The 23,955-nt window shown below is 36.5% G+C and overlaps 1 protein-coding gene across 1 annotated transcript in view; it reads right to left on the bottom strand.

The window, feature by feature from the left end:
* Positions 1-3,708: 3,708 nt before the first annotated feature.
* LOC126248504 (sulfhydryl oxidase 2-like) overlaps positions 3,709-23,955 on the bottom strand; it is a 57,359-nt gene continuing 37,112 nt past the window's right edge. The window contains exon 3 of the mRNA XM_049949545.1: positions 3,709-9,837. Within this exon, the coding sequence (XP_049805502.1) occupies positions 8,430-9,837 (1,408 nt within the window). The 3' untranslated portion in view covers positions 3,709-8,429. The remainder of the gene's footprint in view (positions 9,838-23,955) is intronic.

Raw genomic sequence — 23,955 nt, 5'->3', positions numbered from 1 at the left:
TATTTATTTTGGTGGAAAGATTCATTTTCTTAAGTTATATCCTGTGAAAAAGGCTTATTGACAAGACAGTATTTGTAATTTTTTTAAAAATTATTTTGTTTTACGGAAAATCTTAAATTATTTTATCACATAATAGCCCACAATTTCTCTCCCACATTAGAAATAGGGTGGGAATACTCAAGGAGAGGAAGTGATGTAGATTGCTACATCCATCAAGTAATCCCGCATGAGGATACAAGAGGTAACTATGAAAACTGTTTCAAACATAATTTAGGAACAAACAACAGATGAGTATATTGTACAAAGTGTTGGAAAGCTTTGAATAGCCTGGTTCACGAGAGTAATGGATTCAGTTCAGGCACTGTATCACAGCTCCATACAGTGAAGCATCTTAGCAGCTTTTACATTGTCATGAAAAGACAGTGTTGATTTCAGAAGGATCTGTCCACAATAAGAGCTATATTCTCATTTGCAAATAACTCACTGGAATCCTTCTACTAAAAAATATTGCTAATTGGTATATTTTGAGTTCTTTTTAAGGTCTTTGATCATGTAAATCACAAAAATACAATCAAAATGTAAAGGTGGTATTTACTGAGAATATCATAAAATTTGATCAAATGACAAGCAGAGGAGTACATTTGAAAACAATTTATTTGTCTGTGTAAAAACATTCAGAAAGTGCTGAAGCAGATGTGATTTTAACCAGAAAAGTAACTATTACACCTGTGTCTAAGGTTAGTGTAAATCATTTTATGCCTGCCATATCATGTAAGAAGACGGCCCAATTTTCAGTCATTCTGCGTGTCCACCTCCACTAGCCACCAGCAGCCAATAATATTCATTCTCTGTCCGAGCAGCTAGCAGAGAGTTACTACATGCTGCACTGTTGGCGTACTTCGCGACACCGAATTATTCATTCTACTATCAGTTTCTTTTGTTTCCTTTTTTTTTCTTGCAGCAGTACAGCTGTGAATGCATATCTTATAAATGTTTAAGTGTGATTTTAAGGAAAGTCAGGCGATGGCAATAAATGTGAAGTGCTCCACAAGCTGGCGAGGTAGATTATTTACTGCATTTATAACTTTTTCAAACACGAATTTAAAAGCAGGTCTCCTACTGTCAACACTGGAAAACACAAGAACGGACTCCAGAACAACGTGGTGTCAGCAAGAGAACTGTAAAGAGAATTGTAAACAAAAGTGTCAGAGCTGTAGGGACTGTAGAAACAGTTGGTTTCATGCCACCTGGAAAGCATCGAAATCACAAGGAACCTGTAACACAAATGGGTGGTTTTAACAATGATGTTTTAAAGTGCTCCATTGAATGATGAATGCCCCACATAACAAAAACATGTTACAGTTATGCAGGCTTCAATGGTAAGTGCTTTGTCAAGGTAAAGAATTTTAAAATATGTTGGTTCCATATATGTTAAGAAGAGAGTTTTTAGTTCACAGAAATTACACAAGGTGCAACGAGAACCACATCCCATATAAAGATTAACAATAAGAGAGAAGGAGGTAGTTCAACAGTGTATTACCTTGATGAAACTTGGGTCAATTAGCATCATTCCAAGAACATCTGCTGGAAAATGAGTGATGGTACTGGCGGTTTTAAATTTCTCATGGGGATAGGTTCTCAGATAATTATTCTGCATACTGACTCCTATTCTGGTTTTATTTCTGAGAATAAACTTTTATTTACATGTAAGAAAAACACCAGTGATTACCATTCGGCAATGGATACTATCAGCTTTGCGACAAGATTCACAATTCTTGTCGTACCTTGCTTTGAAGTTGGTCATTCCCAGTTATAATTCAACTGTTACAGAGAAAACATCAAGTACAAACACCACAAAAGCGGATTTTTTTCCCCTCAGCTTAAAAATAAAAATATTAAGCCCCATATAAACCAGACTTGTACCGATCTCCTGCAGCTCGTTAATTTATACAAGTCACGTGACAGAATGTACAATCTTGACTTACTGGCATGTGAATGGGATCACACAGCTTTGCATTTACCTATGTGTCACTGTCATTGTAGCCCCATGGAATTAATTTGGGCAAAGTGTTTTAAGGTTATGTGGGAGAAAAAACAATATATTCAAGATAACACACAGTGAATCACTTGTGCATGAAGCATTACACAATGAGGTAACAGACAACATCCCACCTGCAGAGTGGGCACAGTCTGTGTGGCATGCTGAAAAGCTTCAGAAAGAAGAATTTGACAGGGAAGTCATGGATATAAGCCTTGAACCTATCATCAAAAATTTAGAATCAGATTGTTCAGAAACAGACTCAAATAGAAGTGATGATGGTATTACGATGTAGACTTCGGAACAAAGTAATTATATTTCTTAGTTTTAAGGACTCATGGTTTAAAAAATTCATTTGTCAACATATCATTTGCATACATAATAATTAGAACTTCTTAGCCTTTTTTATTAGGACTTTGTATCCTTTCAATTATGCGGACTATAATGTTCAACAATTGTCCAGGGAGAAGTTAACCTTCTCCCACCATGTTGTAAACTCTGTCATTTGTCATTGTCAAGGCACGAACTGGATAAGGCCCTAAAATGACAGTAACTGTTACGTGTTGAGATATCGGTGGTTTTCAATGTTATCGGTCAGCTTCCCTGGAGTTATTCACAGATGATGGTTAACTGTATGCTTGTTCAATGGATTATAAATGCAGTCTCTCACTGTAATATCGAACGTGTTAGTTTACACTCATAATGCCCATTAACAATGAAAAATATGACAACTTACTGACCATTTTTACGATAGTCTTCTATATTGATCTTTTCTACCACTAATTGTGGGGAAGGCTAACCAAAGACTGTGATTTATTGGCAGGACATTTGGAAAATGTAATAGATCTACTAAGGAGACTGCCTACACTACACTTGTACGTCCTCTTTTAGAATACTGCTGCACGGTGTGGGGTCTTTACCAAATAGGACTGACAGACTACATCAGAAACGTTCGAAGAAGGGCAGCACATTTTGTATTATCAAGAAGTATGGGAGAGAGTGTCACGGAAATGGTACAGGATTTGGGCTGGACATCATTAAAAGAAAGGCATTTTTCGTTGCAACAGAATCTTCTCACAAAATTCCAATCACCAACTTTCTCCTTCGAGTGCAAAAATATTTTGTTGACACCGATCTACACAGGGCAAAATGATCATCACGATAAAATAAGGGAAATCAGAGCTCGTACAGAAAGGTATAGCTGTTCGTTCTTTCCGTGTGCTATTCGAGATTGGAATAACAGAATTGTGAAGGAGGTTCAATGAACCCTCTGCCAGGCACTTGAATATGATTTGCAGAGTATCCATGTAGATGTATATGTAGGTTTTGAACAGTACACGAGTCTGGAAACAGGAATTACATGCTCGAAGTTTCTCATATTCTCTCTTAAATGCTTGCCGATACAAGATACTGTTGGCCTTTTGTGTTTCCCCACTTCTTCAAACTACTGAAACTCAAAAGTTTCACTGTTTATTTACAAAACATTTAAATCATAAAGATACACAATGAACATGTGTCATTACACAACACTATTGGAGACTTGGTCCATTGTAACTCTGAAAAAAATTGACAATATTTCTGAGGGGAAGATGTCCAATATTGCACTGAAAAAAGAACATGTTTTACAATAGGCTGTATCATAAAATGGAGTTTGTTCACTGTTAATCTGAATTTAACTTCTATTCCTAAACAAAAAAAATACTGTGGAGATAAGAGAATGTAAGTAAAAGACATTTGTCTGTGCACTATAGATGGATTCCATACCATTTCCTGACAGACACAAGATTAGGATAAATAAGTGCCTGAGCAGACCCACATAATCAGGTAGTAATCTGTTAAACATGTGATTTCCCCGAAGATTTCTATAATCTATGGCTAAGAACAGAATTTGTGCCAACCACACATTCTGTTTCTACTCAAAGCACTTTTTTAATGTAGGAAGTAAAGTTCTCGTAGAATGTAAATAATATAGGAGTAACTGACACCAATCACTGAACAGCAGAAGCAGTGAGTGTTAACAGGCACACACAAAAGAGAATGAAAACTTGCTAGCTTTATGATGAAACCCTTTGATGAGCTAGGCTAGAAATTTTAAATACTAGAGGATTAAATATATGTACAAATACTAATAAAAATCATAGCTTTTTATGTTTTTACAAGCTCATTCTATTTTCTTTTCCAAGCACACCATTCACACAAGATCATCATTTGATACAATTCATTATTTATAATTCAGTTCATATCTAACACACACCACTATTTATTTGAATTAATACTGTATGTTTTAACATGATTTTCTGTTTTAAAAATACTTTCTTTTGCCAGTATTACTCACAGATGCATCAGAAGAAACTTCAAGTATCACACCAAATGCAATGTAGACTTGTTGATAGCAAAATGATAACACTCTCAAAAATAACAACAGAGATCAAGAAATACAAAAAGCACTACACTCATAACAATAACAAGACAGTTTAGATTTGCATTTTTACAGTTACAAATCAAGAAAGACATAAAAAGAACAGGAACAATGACTACAACATGTAAGTGTGCACTGTGTGATAGAATGTTTAACACTACAAACTAATCAAGAAAATTGCCATTTATACTATCGGCAGGAAACATTCAGAACAAGGGCAATGGAAAATTCAAAAACTACAAATGAGGTGTGCAAACAGAGAGAGACAAATAAAAGATGCAAAAGGAGAGAAGGATAAGAATGCTCTGCAAAACATGTCAAAGAATACGGACATACAGTGGCATATAAGCCTCTGCCATTTTGTGATTTCTCAGGCATAGGTTTTGTTTCTTTTCTATTTATTGTAAACAGATTTCTCCTTGGGCAAAGCAGCATTGTCTCATACATCTCAGGCCAACTATTAGATAGATAGAATTTCATTCCCAAACTTTAAAATAATTTCAGTTACAAGAGACGTATTAACTTCCCTCTTTATATTGATACAACTGGAGCACGCAGTATATGCTACAATCATGAGACATTCTACATTACCAGTAACCATTTCTTGTTTTCATGCTTTTGTCTGAATGTAGTCACAATTCTTGTAGTTTCCCCACACTTTCTTCTGTCTTATTTTTACATTACACAAACATATAAATTGAAAGTTACAGAATATATTTTGTTGGTAAACATTACGCAACTCATCATTTACTACACAGCTTTTACATGTATTAATTTAATTTCCTTTCTTAATCCACATAAATCTTATTTTCAGACAAAATTAATTAATGTTTAAGTAGTGACTAAAATTGCACACTTTCTTAAAACACTAAATGTTCTCTTTTTCTATAAATATTGTAAAATTCTTATTATTTGATACAAAAGTTACATTTTTTGTGATATCCAGTCTACCAGCTTTGTTATTTAATAAATGTATCAAACATTTCTTGAACATGTACACATTACAGAAATGTGACCTTATGCAATCGTGAAATTCTTCAGTCTCATAATAAAATGTTTGTTGTTCATCTTTGGTACTTAAAATAATTAATATTAATTCAAATTGTGATGTTTGATAGTTGGGAAAGAAAGGTTCCTGTAAAAGGCACTGTTATGTATCACAGTTAATAAGATATGAATAATCATAAAGTACAAAGGGCTTAATTAATTTTAAATTCTATTAAAAGATCCAACAACATATTGGAGTATATTAAATAACACCGTGGGCCACATTTTTCAGAAGCAAAAACAAGATATTTACTTTTCCAATTTGACAAATAAAATTTGTGTGTAAATAATGTAATATTAATACATCATCCAAGGACAACTCATTAATAGTGTCATTGTACATGAAATGTTGATAATCTCAATTTAAGTTCTGCAATAAAGAAAAAATCGCTTAAATATTCTTATGAAAATTTGGATTCCAATAGTCTGGAACATAGTTAAGGCAGTAGCATTTTGCAGAAATTCCTATCGTAATTATTAACAGAGATAAAAAGCCAATCATTACTGAAAGCATGGAAGGACATTTTCAAACTGACATAAAATTAACTCAAATAGCCAAAGAAAAGAACCAAATCAAAACAGTAGCTTAAATTATGAATTTTTTGAAGAAAGAAAATACACTTTTAAAAGATTTGTTTAGACAATTAAGTAAATTTAAGATTCTAACCACAGTTTATTTAGACTGAGACTGAAAAGAATTAATGTAGGGAGTGAAGAGATAAGTGATGTACACATATGCTAGGGCTCTTTAAGAGTCTCCAGTGCAGATCAGTAAATAGTAATTTCACATATATCAAAAGATCTGCTCATGCCTAAAATGGCTGCAGACAAACCAAATGAGTTAAACAGACAGAGTAGGCACAATCTACATGAATGAATATGGGCAATTACCTTAAGCAATAAGTATACTGTGACACTAGTTAGTGTTTGTAATTAATTTCTCATAAATAAACAAGAAAAGTGTTAAATGTTCAAGAAATTTTACTTACAGTGCAACATAAATGGATTTCTGAAATATGCCAAAAGTACTGTTAACAAATTGTGGGCTACTATACACCGCACTTATTATTTCATTCACTACATTTTGTTACTATTCGTGTGAGAATTTTGTGAGTAGTAACATGCATAATTTAATTTCTCGAGTTTCCATATTTTTCAAATCTTTTGTTGCTTCAGGATATATTGCATAAAAATGTTATGAATAATAAAGACACAGCAAGATAGTCAGGCTTTTCAAAAGTCAAATTTTATTGCTACATCAAACCGCCAACAGAAATAGGTCATGTTCACATCAACTGGGAGATAAAGGAAATATATACTGCAAGACTCCTGTTTGAGAGTGAAGTGGGTTTTGCAACAACTTTTTTACAGCAAAAATTCAATCACAGTGCATGCTGTTAAGCAATTTAGATTTATTTTCAATGAGGGAACATTTTTTTCCTTTTTATGTCTTTTATATGGGCTCACAGTGGACTGACAGTGATGTAGGCAGTAGCTCACAGAGGACAATAGACATAGTAAGAGGGGATTGGCAAGCCTGTAATGTTCTCAGAAAATGTAGAATGCCTCTTTATTTGATGACTGCAAGTAAGGTTGAAGTTTGTGGATCACAGGGAGAACTCCTGAATATGTCCTGAGTGGATAAAAGTAAATGTAATTAAAATAAATTGTCCATTTGGGAATGTTGTATGGTGATAAAGGGGTGGTATGAGTAAAATAAAGTTAAATTTACAAGTTCTGGTAAATAACTGAACACAAAAACTGTTTATAAAACTTCTTTTGGTGTATTAAAGTTAACACACATTTATTCTATCTCGACTTGTGCAAGAGAGGGTAGTTTCACTTCAGTATTTGTTGTGTTGATAACAAGATAGCAAATTACATCTATTTACTATGTGTGTCTAGTGAAAAACTGTCTTAGTACTGGAACAATATATATCTACAAGTGCGGTCACTTGTGATCTGTTTGAATATCATTTATCTTAATTTTAAATCTAGGGAAATATAAAATTTCAAGTACTCTCCGAATTATAATGAAGACAGGGCAATAATACTGTACAAATAATTCCTTTCTGCCTCTTTGTATTTTAACAATCTTTCTCAACTGAATTTGCACCTGTCCACTGTCATCATTATTGTATCTTTCTGATGCTCTTCAATACCTTGTACACTCACAGAAAATTCAATATTGTGATTTTCTTACCTATCCCAACATGTACCAATTCTAAATTGGACTAATTTCAGTCTTCAGTATGGTAAAAGAAACCAGGGTATGCTTGGACAGAAAAAATAAATATGGCAATGAGACTAAATTAAAAACTAGCAATGAGAGGATTGTGTGGTACAGCATGTGCATTCTTAAACAAAAAATCTGTACCTGGTGGAATACCTTCTGGCAATTGAATCATCAACATAAGGATGAAAAGTGCAACAAAATGGCAATAAAAATCCCAAAAACCCTGTACTATATTCTAATTAATTATATATTTTTGGATTATGAGAAAATGTATACCTTTATATGAAAAGGTGGAACACTACAGAAAAGAATTTTCACTATTGTTGAATTCCTCTAGATGAGAGTGATTGAAACATTTCATTTTAAAATTATCTACCTGGGTCATTCAAAGAAACATTCTGGTTCGAAAGAAGTACTTTTCCACATAGATAACCACTGTATGCCTTTTTAAAAAAAACCATAAACAATAATAATAACAAAACCTAAATATCAACATTTCATGTACAAATATTCCATAAAACATATGGTTACTAAATTACAAATTAAAAGGAAACAGTTATGACTGCATTACCCACCACTCAAAAAACCTTTTACACATTATCTCTCTATCAAAAAAAAAGATAGACAACTGAAATAGAAGAAATACTGTTTCAGGAACAATGGTTTGTTTACAGCTGTATCATTGTTTCTTATACTTTTCCAAGCAAGTCATGCACATAGTACTTCTTCTTATATTTTTTTCTTACAATGAACTTCAAGAAAACTAGAAGCAGAATACATGCTGAAACAAGATACAGAATAACACAAAGACTCACATCGAATATATTAAAATTCCACCCAAAACGTTGATTACTTGCAGCAGCATTTTTTAGACTTGAAAAACTATTACTGTGAAGTTCTGAAGCTTCAAAATTGTTACTACCTGAATGTTGATTAATTCTGTCTTCTACAGGAATGGTTTTTATATTCTCTCTACGGTACACCCATTTTACGTATTTTAGAACTTCATTATAATCCCAACTACCGTCACGATGTCTGCAAACTGGACAGTTATCTCTAGAAGGAAACTGTATTTTTGGATGTTTTGGATCTTCTGTCGTATCTCCTGCCAAACGTTTGTTTACTTTGTTGTGAGCCTTCCATAACCACATTATACTATCCTCTGGTTTCAGCACATCAGAATGCATAGATTCTGCTGCCATTTCTTGAAAATGCAATGAACAGTCATGGCAACCAAAGAAATGTGTAATGTACCCTAACATAGCATCAAGTACCTCCAGACTTTTAAAATTTTTATCTGTTCCATTTTGTAAGACAGAGTTGACAGTAAGACTATGGAATAAAGTCCAAAGACCACAAGGGTAGCCACGATAAGTAGGAGAACTTCCCTTACAACCAACCCAATCTCTGTTACTGATAAAGGATGAGTATTTCATACCCTGCTCAAGCTTTTTAACATAAGCAAGAAAATCACTACCTTTCAACTGAGAAACATTGGCCAATGCTTTACCTTGCAATGCTCTTAAATAAGCTTTACCCTCTGATTCAGTTGGGAAGTACTTAGCCAAAACACTTAGATAATTTCTAAGAGCATCAAGCATTTTACCAGAAATTACGTTTTTCAATGGTATCTCATGTTTAAGTGAATACTGAACTGCTAATTCTAAATCAGCTTGAAAAACTACATCATGTGATGGCTGCTTTTTTCCATTCTCTTTCACATTCTGAACGTAGTTCAAAACACTGTCCTTATTTTCTTTTGAACTGGTTTGTTCATTTACAGAAAATTCAATACCTTTATTTCTCAAGAATATTTCAATAGTCTTTCGAAATTCTTCTCTTGTCTTATCAACAACTCTAAGATGTTCTGAAGTACTGTTTCTTCGCAAAACTATCATACTAGGATATGATGAAATGCCTAACAACTTTGCAAGTGCTTCATTCTGGTTCAAAACATTTCGTATTTGTATTCCTTTGACAAAGTGAAGATCCAGAATTACTTCAGATCCAATGTATGAGTCACTTTCTTCAAATATAAGAAAAATATATTGAACACTTTCTGGAGCATTCTTCCACAAATTCTGGACATCAGTACTCCTGCAATAAATAAACACTTATTAATAATCATGAAACTTATTCAGGGCATAGCATCTAGTGCACTACCCCTAGCCCATGAACTCACAAAAGTCAACTGTCTGGCTATATGATGTTCCAAATTTATCATTCCATAACTCTGCAAGTCACTCTTTTGGTACTAGTCAGCCAGTAGTCAGGGAATGTTGTATCACAATGACGAAATGAGAGATTTATTCCACTCGTGGCTACACTAGAGATATGTTGAAATGGTGTTTCAATTAAACTGTGTTAAATAAAAAAACAACAAATCAGCAGGCCCGTATCATTAACATCAAAATACAGCAGGATTCTGGAACATAAGAGGCTTGGACCTTTAATAGTGGCAACTATTTATTTACAGATCGTACATAATATATACATGTTTCAAAATTTTATCCATTGTCAGCGATGTGTAAGTCATAGGGTACTCTTAGCAGTGCCAGTTGTGTTGACAGTTTGAGCGGCACGGTCTATTGCCCAACGAATTTGTAGCAGTTCTGAAGCAAATGCCATGAAATGGTTTTTTTTTTTTTTTTTTGCCCCCACCCCCCTACAGTTTAGAAATCAAGTTGAACTTACGAGGGCTTAACTCGGGAGTGCAGTAGATGGTACAGCAGTTAGCAGCCCCATCAGTCAAACAAATCAGTAACAGCTTGCACTGTACGTCCTTGAACATTGTCCTGCAAAATAATAGTCAGGTCCTGCAGGAAGTGTCATCACTTCTATCTCTATGCTGTTTGTTTTTGGAACACAACCTGTGACCAGCTTAGAGACAGAAGTGATGACACTTTCTGCAGGACCTGACCATCATTTTGCAGGACAGTGCTCAAGCACATACAGTACAAGCTATTACTGAAATGTTTGACTGATGGGGCTGCTAAATGTTATACCACCTACTACACTCCACCGATTTAAGCCCTCGTAAATTCAACTCGATTTCTAAACTGAAGGAAGCACTTCATGGCATTCGCTTCAGAACTGCTACAAATTAGTCGGGCAATAGAATGTGCCACTCGAACTGTCAACACAACTGGCACTGCTAAGAGTATCCTACGACTTCCATATCACTGTAAATGGGTTATACACAATGCTGGTGACTACTTTGAAGATCAGTAAAACTTTGAAACATGTATCTATTTTGTACGAGCTGTAAATAAATAATTGCCACTATTAAAAGTTTCAACCCTTGTATATTGTGTTTGAACATTATGAATTACCGCAAAGAAAACGGTCTATTGACACAGGGTCAACATGGGTTTAGAAAACATCATTCTTGTGAAACACAACTAGCTCTTTATTCGTATGCAGATCGATTCTGTATTTCTGGATTTCCAGAAGGCTTTTGACACTGTACCACACAAGTGGCTTATAGTGAAATTGTGTGCTTATGGAATATCATTTCAGTTATGTGACTAAATTTGTGCCTTCCTGTCAGAGAGGTCACAGTTGGTAGGAACTGATGGAAAGTCATCGAGTAAAACAGAAGTGATTTCTGCATTTCCCTGAAGTAGTCTTATAGGCCTTCTGCTGTTCCTTACCTATATAAACAATTTGGGAGACAATCTGAGCAGCCGTCTTAGGTTGTTCACAGATGAGGCAGTCATTTATCGACTAATAAAGTCACCAGAAGCACAAAACACACTATGGAGGGAAAATTGGCAGTTGACCCTAAGTAACTAATAGTAAGAGGTCATCCACATAAGTGCTAAAAGGAATCCGTTAAACTTTTATTACATGATAAATCAGTCAAATCTAAATGTCGTAAATTCAACTAAATACCTACGAATTACAATTACAAGCAACTTAAATTGAAAGGAACACACAGAAAATGTTGTGGGGAAGGCTACCCAAACACTGCATTTTATTGGCAGGACACTTAGAAAATGTAACAGATCTACTAAGGAGACTGCCTACACTACACTTGTCCATCCTCTTTTAGAAAACTGCTGCACAGTGTGGGATCCTTAACCAGATAGGGCTGACAGAGTACACTGAAAAAGTTCAAAGAAGGGCAGCATGTTTTGTATTTTCACGAAATATGGGAGTGTGTGTCACTGAAATGATACAGGGTTTGGGCTGGATATCATTAAAAGAAAGGCGTTTTTCGCTGCGACTGACACTTCTCACGAAATTTCAATCACCAACTTTCTCCTGTGAATGCGAAAACACCAACCTACATAGGGAGAAATGATCACCACGATAAAATAAGGGAAATCAGAGCTCGTACGGAAAGATATAGGTGTTCATTCTTTCCGCACACTGTGCAAGATTGGAATAGCAGAGATTTGTGAAGGTGGTTCGATGAACCCTCTGCCAGGCACTTTTGCTCAAACATGGTCTACACAATAAAAGCCCATAGCAGTAGGTGCATGGCTTGTGGTGCGTTTACATGCCAGTTGCTTGAATTTTTGTGTTTGCACAATGGAAAACAAAAACCATCTTGTATGATATTCTCCTTGTGGTTTGTAATCATCTTATGTTGAATTCTTCTCTAAGGAGTTTGAATCTTCATCCACAGCATGCAAACCTACATTTGAAGACACAAGGCAGTATTTACCAAACTTAAGTTACAGAACTCTTATTTTGTATTGTGGTCCTAACATGTACATTATTGAAACATCTGAACTTCTCAATGTAAAACAGTGTCTAATACTTTGGCCTGAGTTACATATCCTTTCATATAAGAAAATGCTTTCATATTGTTTTGGAAACAAATGGTGAAGTATACATGCATGTAATTTTTCATAAATAAACATGATTTTTTTGCACAAAAATACATAATGAAGCATAGAGTTTATCTTATCTACAGTTTAACATTTTTCTGCTTTATATGATAAACTAGAGACCCAATGTGACTTTGCACAATAGCACTAAGTATCTACGGCTGAACTAATTGTTGGGGGCGTAGCAGTAATATATTATGCACACAAACCTCCCGCACAAATCAGTCTATCCAGTAGCGAAAACTATCAAAACCCTGACAGTAACACCTGAAATTAGCCCTTCACATTATTGTTGTTGTTGTTGTCTTCAGTCCTGACAGTGGTTTGATGTAGGTCTCCATGCTACTCTATCCTGTGCAAGTTTCTTCATCTCCCAGTACTTACTGCAACCTACATCCTTCTGAATCTGCTTAGTGTATTCATCTCTTGGTCTCCCTCTACGATTTTTACCCTCCACGCTGCCCTCCAATGCTAAATTTGTGATCCCTTGATGCCTCAGAACATGTCCCACCATCCGGTCTCTTCTTCTTGTAAAGTTGTGCCACAAACTTCTCTTCTCCCCAATTCTATTCAATACCTCCTCATTAGTTATGTGATCTACCCATCTAATCTTCAGCATTCTTCTGTAGCACCACGTTTCGAAAGCTTCTATTCTCTTCCTGTCCAAACTATTTATCGTCCATGTTTCACTTCCATACATGGCTACACTCCATACAAATACTTTCAGAAAAGAATTCCTGACACTCGAATCTATACTCGATGTTAACAAATTTCTCTTCTTCAGAAACGATTTCCTTGCCATTGCCAGTCTACATTCTATATCCTCTCTACTTCGACCATCATCAGTTATTTTGCTCCCCAAATAGTAAAACTCCTTTACTACTTTAACTGTCTCATTTCCTAATCTAATTCCCTCAGCATCACCTGACTTAATTCGACTACATTCCATTATCTGCGTTTTGCTTTTGTTGATGTTCATCTTATATCCTCCTTTCAAGACACTGTCCATTCCGTTCAACTGCTCTTCCAAGTCCTTTGCTGTCTCTGACAGAATTACAATGTCATTGGCGAAGCTCAAAGTTTTTATTTCTTCCCCATGGATTTTAATACCTACTCCGAATTTTTCTTTTGTTTCCTTTACTGCTTGCTCAATATACAGATTGAATAACATCAGGGACAGGCTACAACCCTGTCTCACTCCCTTCCCAACCACTGCTTCCCTTTCATGTAACTCAACTCTTATAACTGCCACCTGGCTTCTGTAAAAATTGTAAATAGCCTTTCGCTCCCTGTATTTTACCCCTGCCATCTTTAGAATTTGAAAGAGAGTATTCCAGTCAACATTGTCAAAAGCTTTCTCTAAGTCTACAAATGCTAGGAACGTAGGTATGCCTTTCCTTAATCTATTTTCTAAGATAAGTCGTAGGATCAGTATTGCCTCACGTGTTCCAACATTTCTGCGGAATCCAAACTGATCTTCCCCGAGGTCGGCTTCTACCAGTTTTTCCATTCGTCTGTAAAGAATTCGCATTAGTATTTTGCAGCTGTAACTTATTAAACTGATAGTTCGGTAATTTTCACATCTGTCAGCACCTGCTTTCTTTGGGATTGGAATTATTATATTATTCCAGAAGTCTGAGAGTATTTCGCCTGTCTCATACATCTTGCTCACCAGATGGTAAGAGTTTTGTCAGGACTGGCTCTCCCAAGGCCATCAGTAGTTCCAATGGAATGTTGTCTACTCCTGGGGCCTTGTTTCGAATCAGGTCTTTCAGTGCTCTGTCAAACTCTTCATGCAGTATCATATCTCCTATTTCATCATCATCTACATTCTCTTCCATTTCTATAATATTGTCCTCAAGAACATCGCTCTTGTATAGACCCTCTATATACTCCTTCCACCTTTCTGCTTTCCCTTCTTTGCTTAGAACTGGGTTTCCATCTGAGCTCTTGATATTCATGCAAGTGGTTCTCTTTTCTCCAAAGGTCTCTTTAAATTTCCTGTAGGCAGTATCTATCTTACCCCTAGTGAGATAAGCCTCTACATCTGTACATTTGTCCTCTAGCCATCCCCGCTTAGCCATTTTGCACTTCCTGTCAATCTCAATTTTGAGACATTTGTATTCCTTTTTGCCTGCTTCATTTACTGCATTTTTATATTTTCTCCTTTCATCAATTAAATTCAATATTTCTTCTGTTACCCAAGGATTTCTACTAGCCCTCGTCTTTTTACCTACTTGATCCTCTGCTGCCTTCACTACTTCATCCCTCAGAGCTACCCATTCTTCTTCTACTGTATTTCTTTCCCCCATTCCTGTCAATTGTTCCCTTATGCTCTCCCTGAAACTCTGTACAACCTCTGGTTCTTTCAGTTTATCCAGGTCCCATCTCCTTTAATTCCCACCTTTTTGCAGTTTGTTCAGTTTTAATCTACAGTTCATAACCAATAGATTGTGGTCAGAGTCCACATCTGCCCCAGGAAATGTCTTACAATTTAAAACCTGGTTCCAAAATCTCTGTCTTACCATTATATAATCTATCTGATACCTTCTAGTATCTCCAGGATTCTTCCATATATACAACCTTCTTTTATGATTCTTGAACCAAGTGTTAGCTATGATTAAGTTATGCTCTGTGCAAAATTCTACCAGACGGCTTCCTCTTTCATTTCTCTCCCCCCATTCATATTCACCCACTATGTTTTCTTCTCTCCCTTTTCCTACTCTCAAATTCAAGTCATTCATGACTATTAAATTTTCGTCTCCCTTCACTACCTTAATAATTTCTTTTATCTCATCATACATTTCATCAATTTCTTCATCATCTGCAGATCCAGTTGGCATATAAACTTGTACTACTGTAGTAGGCATGGGCTCCGTGTCTATCTTGGCCACAATAATACGTTCACTATGCTGTTTGAAGTAGCTTACCCACACTCCTATTTTTTTTATTCATTATTAAACCTACTCCTGCATTACCCCTATTTGTTTTTGTATTTATAACCCTGTATTCACCTGACCAAAAGTCTTGTTCCTCCTGCCAACGAACTTCACTAATTCCCACTATATCTAACTTTAACCTATCCATTTCCCTTTTAAATTTTCTAACCTACCTGCCCGATTAAGGGATCTGACATTCCACGCTCTGATCCGTAGAATGCCAGTTTTCTTTCTCCTGATAACGACATCCTCCTGAGTAGTCCCCACCTGTAGATCCGAATGGGGGACTATTTTACCTCCGGAATATTTTACCCAAGAGGACGCCATCATCATTTAACCATACAGTAAAGCTGCATGCCCTCGGGGAAAAATTATGGCTGTAGTTTCCCCTTGCTTTCAGCCGTTCGCAGTACCAGCACAGCAAGGCCGTTTTGGTTAGTGTTACAAGGCCAGATCAGTCAATCATCCAGACTGTTGCCCCTGCAACTACTGAAAAGGCTGCTGCCCCCTTCACATACCAACAGAAAAATATGTAGGGAAGATACAACAAGACATACAGATTCTGGTCAAGCTTCGCTACTCTTTGGAGTTGCGGCGACTGTTTACTTTACTGGTTTTCCTGCCAGATATCACCTCCTCAGTAGCTGACCAGATTATAGCTCCCATCATTGCCATGAGATGCCACTCCAAATGTCAATTAAATGTGGAACAGATAATAGAGCATATATTGTAAATACATCATTATTACAATGATAAATTATACTTACATTCTTGTGAATCAGTTTATCTATTAGAAAAAAAAAAAAAAAAAAAAAAAATCAAAATCTCTACAATAGTCTTTGAGATTAACATTCACTTACAGACACAAACATTTGGCAGTGACTTGTAATTTATAAAATATACATATTCTGAAGCATAGTAATTTACCCAAAGCAGCTTTCCATTCACTATACTCCTTGAGCCACACTTTTTCCAAGTAACTTATAGACTCTCTGAGGACACACTACACATTATTTTTGTTTCCTCCCTATTTCTGTTAGAATTTTTCAAATATTATATTCCAGTTAGTAGCCAGAATAATCTGTGCCCTCAGGAAGATCTTCACAGAAGGTTGTGATATACTGAGTTTACCACCAACATTAGAATTGTGTGGAAAGCCAGGAGAGGTGTCCACCCTCTCGTACTCTTACAGTTTTATGGACAGCCCTGTAGGATTCATGATGTCAGTTCCCTCCAGCACTACTTAGACATTAGTTGAGCAAATGCCACGTCATGTTGCGGCACTTCTGTGTGCTCATGGGGGCCCTACATAATATTAGACAGGTGTATCAGTTTCTTCGGCTCTTCAACGTATATTTCTTTTGGTTTTTGTGGCATTGTTGGTTGAGATTTGCATGGCCATGAAATTTACACTTACTTTCATGTATTGTGACTTTGTGAGGTGGCATATTTGCATGTAGCATGCTGGAAATTGGCACACATAATTCCTAGGTAAAGTCTCCCTAAGTGAAGTGGATAGTAATCATTTTCTCCTTTTTCCTTGGTTAATGAATTATTACTTACGTGAAAGTATGTGAGAATAGACAGTATCCTGTCACAGCTCATTATGTTTGGATAAGATCTGTATGATCAAACAGAATTACAAGGGTAGTGTTCTCGCATATGAGATACACACACATGCAAGAACCATAATCGTCACAAGTTTTTCATTTCAGTGAGGATAACGCTCTTCTGATCTGATAGCATAGCAATAAAAGAAATGGAATGAATGTTTTATAACTTCCTTATTCTCTGATGAACATGCAGTTTAGTTTGCATTTTCAGGTTTCTAAAAACAGAAACAACATAGGTACAAAAACTTGAGAAGTGCACTGTTCTCATCTTAGCTTATATTAAACTACCCAAATTGTCCTGAAAATATAGTAGCACTATATCTAAAACAGGTTAAGTGATCAGTGAAGTAGGAGTGTGGCAGAAACTGGGCAGGTGTATGGGGAATACAATAGCACACAACTCACTGAAAGTACGCTGCTGTCTACAGAGGTAAAAGAAATCTTTTTCAGTGCATGATATGACTCTGCAACAAAAATGGTATGAGACACAGAGTAGCCAGTTTTTAAAGGAAACAAAACACAAACAACATTACTGAGTGGAAATGTACTAAATATGTCAGGAGGTTGATACATTTGTTTTGAAATAAGCAATTATATGAAGAGCACAAGAGCTGAAATTAACTGTTTGAGAATCTAAGTAATATGCTTCTGCCAGTTCAAGTTTTCATCAATATATACCCCCAAACATTTGCAGCATTCTACTCTACTCTATTTACTGACTCCTGTTCACTTTCTACATCAATTATTGGTATGACTGCTTATTGTACAAAATTGAATGTAGTGTTTTTTTTTTTTTCTTTTCCAAACTTTAGGAGAATCCATTTTCAGAGAATGACTTAATAATTCTTTGGAAAATATTACTCACCATCTCTGCTATTGCTTTCTCTCACTGAGATTCACTGCAAGACTAGTACCATCTGCAAAATGTACCAATTTTGCTCACTGAATGTTACATGGAATGCAGTCCCCAAAGTGCTCCTTCAGTACATTGAACACTCTCCTACTTCAATGGGGGCAAGCTCCGTCTTGCATGAACCACATGATGTCGAAATCAGGATCCCTCTGGATAATGGGGATGAAATCATCTTCCAAAACCTTCACACAGCATTCGGTGCCCACTGTGCTATCGAGGAATATCGCACCAATTATTCTCTGACTGTACACCATACACTATGCAGTCACATGTTGAGGGGGAAGAGACTTCTCAATCATGAAATGTGGATTCTCAGTCCTACAAATGTGCCAGTTTTGCTTATTGACAAACCCATCCAAATGAAAGTGGGCTTCATTGCTAAACAAAACCATTCAGCGCATACTAATTCCCATCATGCCCAGTGGCCAACTGTGCAGTTTGAACATCTGAATGCGAACCATCAGATTATATTTCATATAATAAATAACTGTCAACTTGTATGAGGAATATGGGTGGACCCAAAATAGCCCTGTGGGACTCCTTTGTGATCTATCCCCAGATACTAAAATTTTCTACCTTTCTGACATTGTCTGAATTATTCAGCACAACCTTCTGTATTTTGTTCATTAAGTATGATACAAACCAGCTGTGCATAAAGCCATCAATTCCATAAAATGTGAGTTTTTCTAAGAGAGTAACATGATCTACACAGTCAAAAGCCTTGGAAATGTCACAAAAAATATCAACTGATGATATATTTTTATTTAAGACTTGCACTATTTGAAGAGCAAATGTATAAATAGCATTCTCAGTTGAGCAACCCTCCTGGAATCCAAACTGTGATAAGCTAAGTAAATTGTTTCCATTTACGTGATGCAACTACACTTGAGTACATTACTTTTTCAAATATTTTGGAAAAAGATGGCAGTAAGAAAATTGGACAATAATTGTTAATTATTTGGTCTGTCTTGTCATCTTTCTTATGAATTGGTTTAACAAACGCATATTTTAGCCTCTTTGGAAAAATTCCCTGTGCCAGTGGTGCATTACACTAATTATTAAGCTGGAACAACTTTTCAGAATTCTGTTTGAAATTCCATCAACCTCACATGAGATTTTGTTTTTTAGAATTTTATAACTGTGTTAATTTCAGTGAAGAATGTTGGTGCTACTTCTAGTTGCTTAAGTTTTGTGGAATGAAATGTTTAATATATTCTCTTACTTCTTCAACTGAAACATATAATCCTTTTTTTCATGCTACATTTAGAAAGTGGTTGTTAAAAGTACTTGCAACTTGTGCATTATCAGCCCACTACATTGTTGTTTAGTTTAACGGCTATCTTGCACAATGACTGGCTGTCCTGTCTCCCATTTGGCAATGTCCCATATAATTTTAATCTTAATTCCTGTATCATTTATTTATGTTAGGACATGCATACTCCTTGATACTTCAGTGACTTTCCTGAAAATACCACAATATTTTTTGTAGTACAAAGCAATGTCGGCTCTTGACTTACTCTGGCCTTTATATAAATTTCCCTCTTCCTCTTACATTTAATTTTAATACCCTTACTTACCCACGGCTTTTTTTTTTTTTTTTTTAATGTATCTTCTGGATAACTCTTTGAACCTGCCCCAGCATTGTAAGATCCCTTACCATTTATTTCCATAATTATGCATCATGATCAGATAGTCCATTAGCAATTGGGTACATATTAATAGTTTCAGCCTCAGCAGTGTTTATAAAAATGTTATCAATCAGTGTTCTACTACTTTGCTGCACACGAGTAGTAAAATTAAGTGCTGAAATTAGATTGACATGCAAACTAGTAATTGTTTCTTTTTGTCTGGCAGGTAGTTCAATAATGCATCTACATTTCCCATAAACAGCTGAAAGTTTCCTGGAGGGTTATCTGTAGGCTGTCAGAGAAGTATTCTGCAGGAACAACTCACAAGCACATGCTTCTAGCTTCTCATCAGCACAAAACTATTTATTTCAATATTTTTGACTTTATGTCCAACTGTTACACATGTTGAATTCTGTTGTTTTCCCACACAGTCACCACAATTTGTTATGAACTTTTGACAAACAAAAGCAGATGAGTGTACCTGTTGCCTTACAGCTTTGACAAATGAAAATCTGGAAAATGTTTGCCACATAGTCTCTTCATACGGCAGAAGATATGAAAGTCTGAAAGTGCTAAATTAGGACTGTTTGGTGGTGTGGCTCAACAGGCAAGCAAACTTTGGCAATGAGTTCCAGAGTCAAAAAACTGTTGCGCAGCTTAATACGACAGTGGCCTGAAGAGTAATCCCTCCACCTTCGTAATTCTTCAACAGTTGGCAGCATTGGTAAGCGGCAGGTACTGGCTTGTTCCATAGCCTATTCTCTACAGCTCCAGCTGGCAGGAAGCCTTAGCATTGAACGGTTGTGTTGTTACAGTGTAAAGTATGGAACCCTGCGCAGGCAGTCGGTCAATGTGATTTAAGCAGCCTGAAGTCATTGAATTCTTGACAGCAGGAGGAGTCACCCCAAAGGAGATTCATCAGAGAATGAAAGCAGTTTATGGTGAGTGTGTTGATGTGAGTACTGTGTGTCATTGGGCGAGTAAATTTAAAGATGTTGAGGTGGGAACATCTGACCTGTGTGACAAACAAAGGGTTGGACGTCCTGTGACAGCAGCCACCAAGTTTCACAAGCAAAATGTTGACAGATTGAATGAGGATGATCGTCATACCACTCAGAGAGAATGGCTCATAAGGGTCAGAAAAGAAAAGGGAAATGTTATCCTGCAGCATGACACTGCCAGACCACACACTTCACGTGCCAACACAGCAGAACTTCAGAGACTGAATCTCACCACCATACGGCATCTTCCGCAGAGTCCAGATTTAGCACTACCTGCCTTCCACCTTTTCATAATAATGAAAGACAATCTGCAAGGAGATCATTATGCTACTGATGAACAATGTTGAGAGAACTGTGAGACTGTGGTTGTGGAAATAGAGTGTCAATTTCTTCCGTGACGGCTTCAGAAAACTTGTTCATCGTTGGCAGAAATATATCCAATTGGATGGTGATTATGTGGAAAAATGAATGTTGGTAATTAAAGATCATATTCTAAGGATTATTTCTGCATTTGATTCGTTAAAATATTGCCACCCAAACCAAATTAACGAAGGTGGAGGCATTACTTTTCATTCAACCCTCGTATTACCATGTTGCAAACGGAAGTTTGTCTTCTTCTCTGGCCTGACTCTGTGAATTTGATCTTTCCATGTAGTTAGTGTCATATTGTAACTTTCTGGACTGACAGTTGCTTTAGGTTCCATGGCCTCCAAAAGAGAGATACACTGCCTATTCCAAAAGAGAGTGCACATCACTTAGACAGCAGATGGGTATGTCCTGAAATACTCTGAAATACTTCTTTGAATAGTGACACAATGTTTCCTCTTTGGTGATGATGGCATTCACAAAACTGTCATTTTCAACTCTGTACTGGTCCAGCATCTCCTGAAAAATTTGTATCCAATGTTTTTTTGGGTCTTTTGTAATTATCAGCACTACCATCTCACACACTATATGCAATAACTAAGGTTGTAACATCTTGCCTAAGGCAAGAGAGATGATATTCAATTCAGCTGTGCACACAATTCCTTGGTCACAATCCATCAGTCATCACATATGAATTGACTCATACGCTATTCATTATGAGGCATGGATCCCTGGCAGAGTCAACCAAGCATGGAATGTCATCCTTATCCTTTTCATCATTACTGAAACACAGTACCCACAGCTTCACATGTACTGTATCATCTCTATACAGCTTAAGCAGGTGCCAGTGCTTTTACCTGGTGCAATTTCAGCAGCAGTGAGGAATAAATGAACATACCTGTTTTATATGCACCTCAATGTCTAAGACTAATTTGGAGATCTGCCCTAATGCAGCTGCTGTCATAAGAAAACAAAACCAACAGGATATTAGAAGGAAGATTCAAAAATTAGTACTACATCAACATAATCTGACTCCGTCATTTGAAGTCAATATAAAAAGTAGGAGGTATCAGTTTTGAAATGACCAACATTGTATTTAATGTGGCCATTACAATGACAAAAAACATCATGGTATTGCTCAGAGCAAATAATCTACATGGAGGGTGAAGCTTTGACAATGCCAGCCACTCGTGCTGGCGAAACGTCAGAAAAATCATTAGATGAACGTCGGCCGAAGAACCCGAGACAGAAGCCAATAGGCAGTTTGTGAAAGAAAGATTGTCTGTATGCCTCTGTGTGGGCTCTAATTTCTCTGACCTTATCCTCATGGTCTCTTCGCAAGATATACATAAGAGGGAGCAATATACTGCTTGACTCCTCGGTGAAGGTATGTTCTCGAAAATTCAACAAAAGCCCGTACCGAGCTACTGAGTGTCTCTCTTGCAGAGTCTTCCACTGGAGACTATCTATCATCTCCGTAATGCTTTCGCGATTATTAAATGATCCTGTAATGAAGCGCGCTGCTCTCAATTGGATGTTCTCTATCTCTTCTATCAACCCTATCTGGTACGGACCCCACACCGGTGAGCAGTATTCAAGCAGTGGGCGAAAAAGTGTACTGTAACATACTTGCTTTGTTTTCGGACTGTATTTCCTATGAGTAAACGAGTCAATGAGTAAAAAGGGAAATCTGTGTTGTGGCATAGTCATCTGATTACTGCCCTTCGAAGGCAACAACAAAAGCCAGCATTAAACTCAAACTAGATGTAATGGATACACTATGTAATCCACCAGCTTATGAAGGGAGAGTCAGAGAAACCTCAAACATCCGCTCTAGTAAATATGGCAGCAGCATGCATTGTGAAAGATGGAAGGTTGAGTGTGGAATAATACTAAGTGACCACATATGCCATTGGAAGGGGAACCTAAGAACACCACAGAAAATGTGCATGCAATGACAACATTATGGCTAGCTGCGAAGAACTGAGATGAGTGTTTCATCCTCTGGGAATCTGGCTGGTTGATTATGTAGATTTTCAAGCACAAGAACTGTCAGTAATTAAACATGCAACAATGGAAACATGGATATCTATTATGTGAGGCCCTTATAAAGGAGTATCTTGTAACTGCAACAAGGCATTGTAGAAATTAAGATACGAAATAAGCAGAGCAAGAAAGTTCTGCCACAGCAGCATGACCCAAGAAGAAAAAATCCAAAGGCTGCACAGAGTCAGGTATGTTAAACAATGCTTCATCACAGTTCAGCTAATTTGTACCAAATATTTATAAGTTATATACACTTATCTATTAGTGAAAACATTATCAGAATCCCTACAGCAGTTCTTGAGCTCAGCCTTCACATATAGACAGAAAATGATGGCAGGGGACTTTGATTTATAACATTTACAGAAGCAGAACATACATGTGTACATGGGCAGATTCTGGTAATAATAATTTTGTGTGGCTTAGTGTCCTAGCGCAAGTCTTAATTGGACATCACTTCAGCAACTTGCGTCTCCCTAACTAGCTATACAACCAGAAAAAGGTGACCAACAGTTTAACATAGAATCCAAAATGCATTTAGTTTCTGGTGAATTGCCACATCATTGAAAGGTGACTGCTAGGTTGTGTAACAGAGAGAAAAATCTGTGATTCTGCTCTGGGAAAATAAAGTCTACAGTATCATATGGAATCTGAACCAAGTTTCGCATCTGGCAAATGTCCACATCACTGAGAATTAAATGCTAGGTTAAATGACATTGAATGATCCATGATCTGATCAGAATTTGATCCCATGACCTTTCAGTTTTTGGGCACATGCTAGAATACCTGGCCAAACTCTGATTCCGCTCAAGCTTTGCTGCTGTCTAGAGTTGCAGCAGCTGTACCACTAGATGGCAATGCCATTGTTTTCACA

Source organism: Schistocerca nitens, chromosome 1 (genome assembly GCF_023898315.1).
Source record: "Schistocerca nitens isolate TAMUIC-IGC-003100 chromosome 1, iqSchNite1.1, whole genome shotgun sequence".
Taxonomy (NCBI): Eukaryota; Metazoa; Arthropoda; class Insecta; order Orthoptera; family Acrididae; genus Schistocerca; species Schistocerca nitens.
Note: the sequence above shows the minus strand (reverse complement) of the source record. Positions and strands in the feature narration are given on the sequence as shown.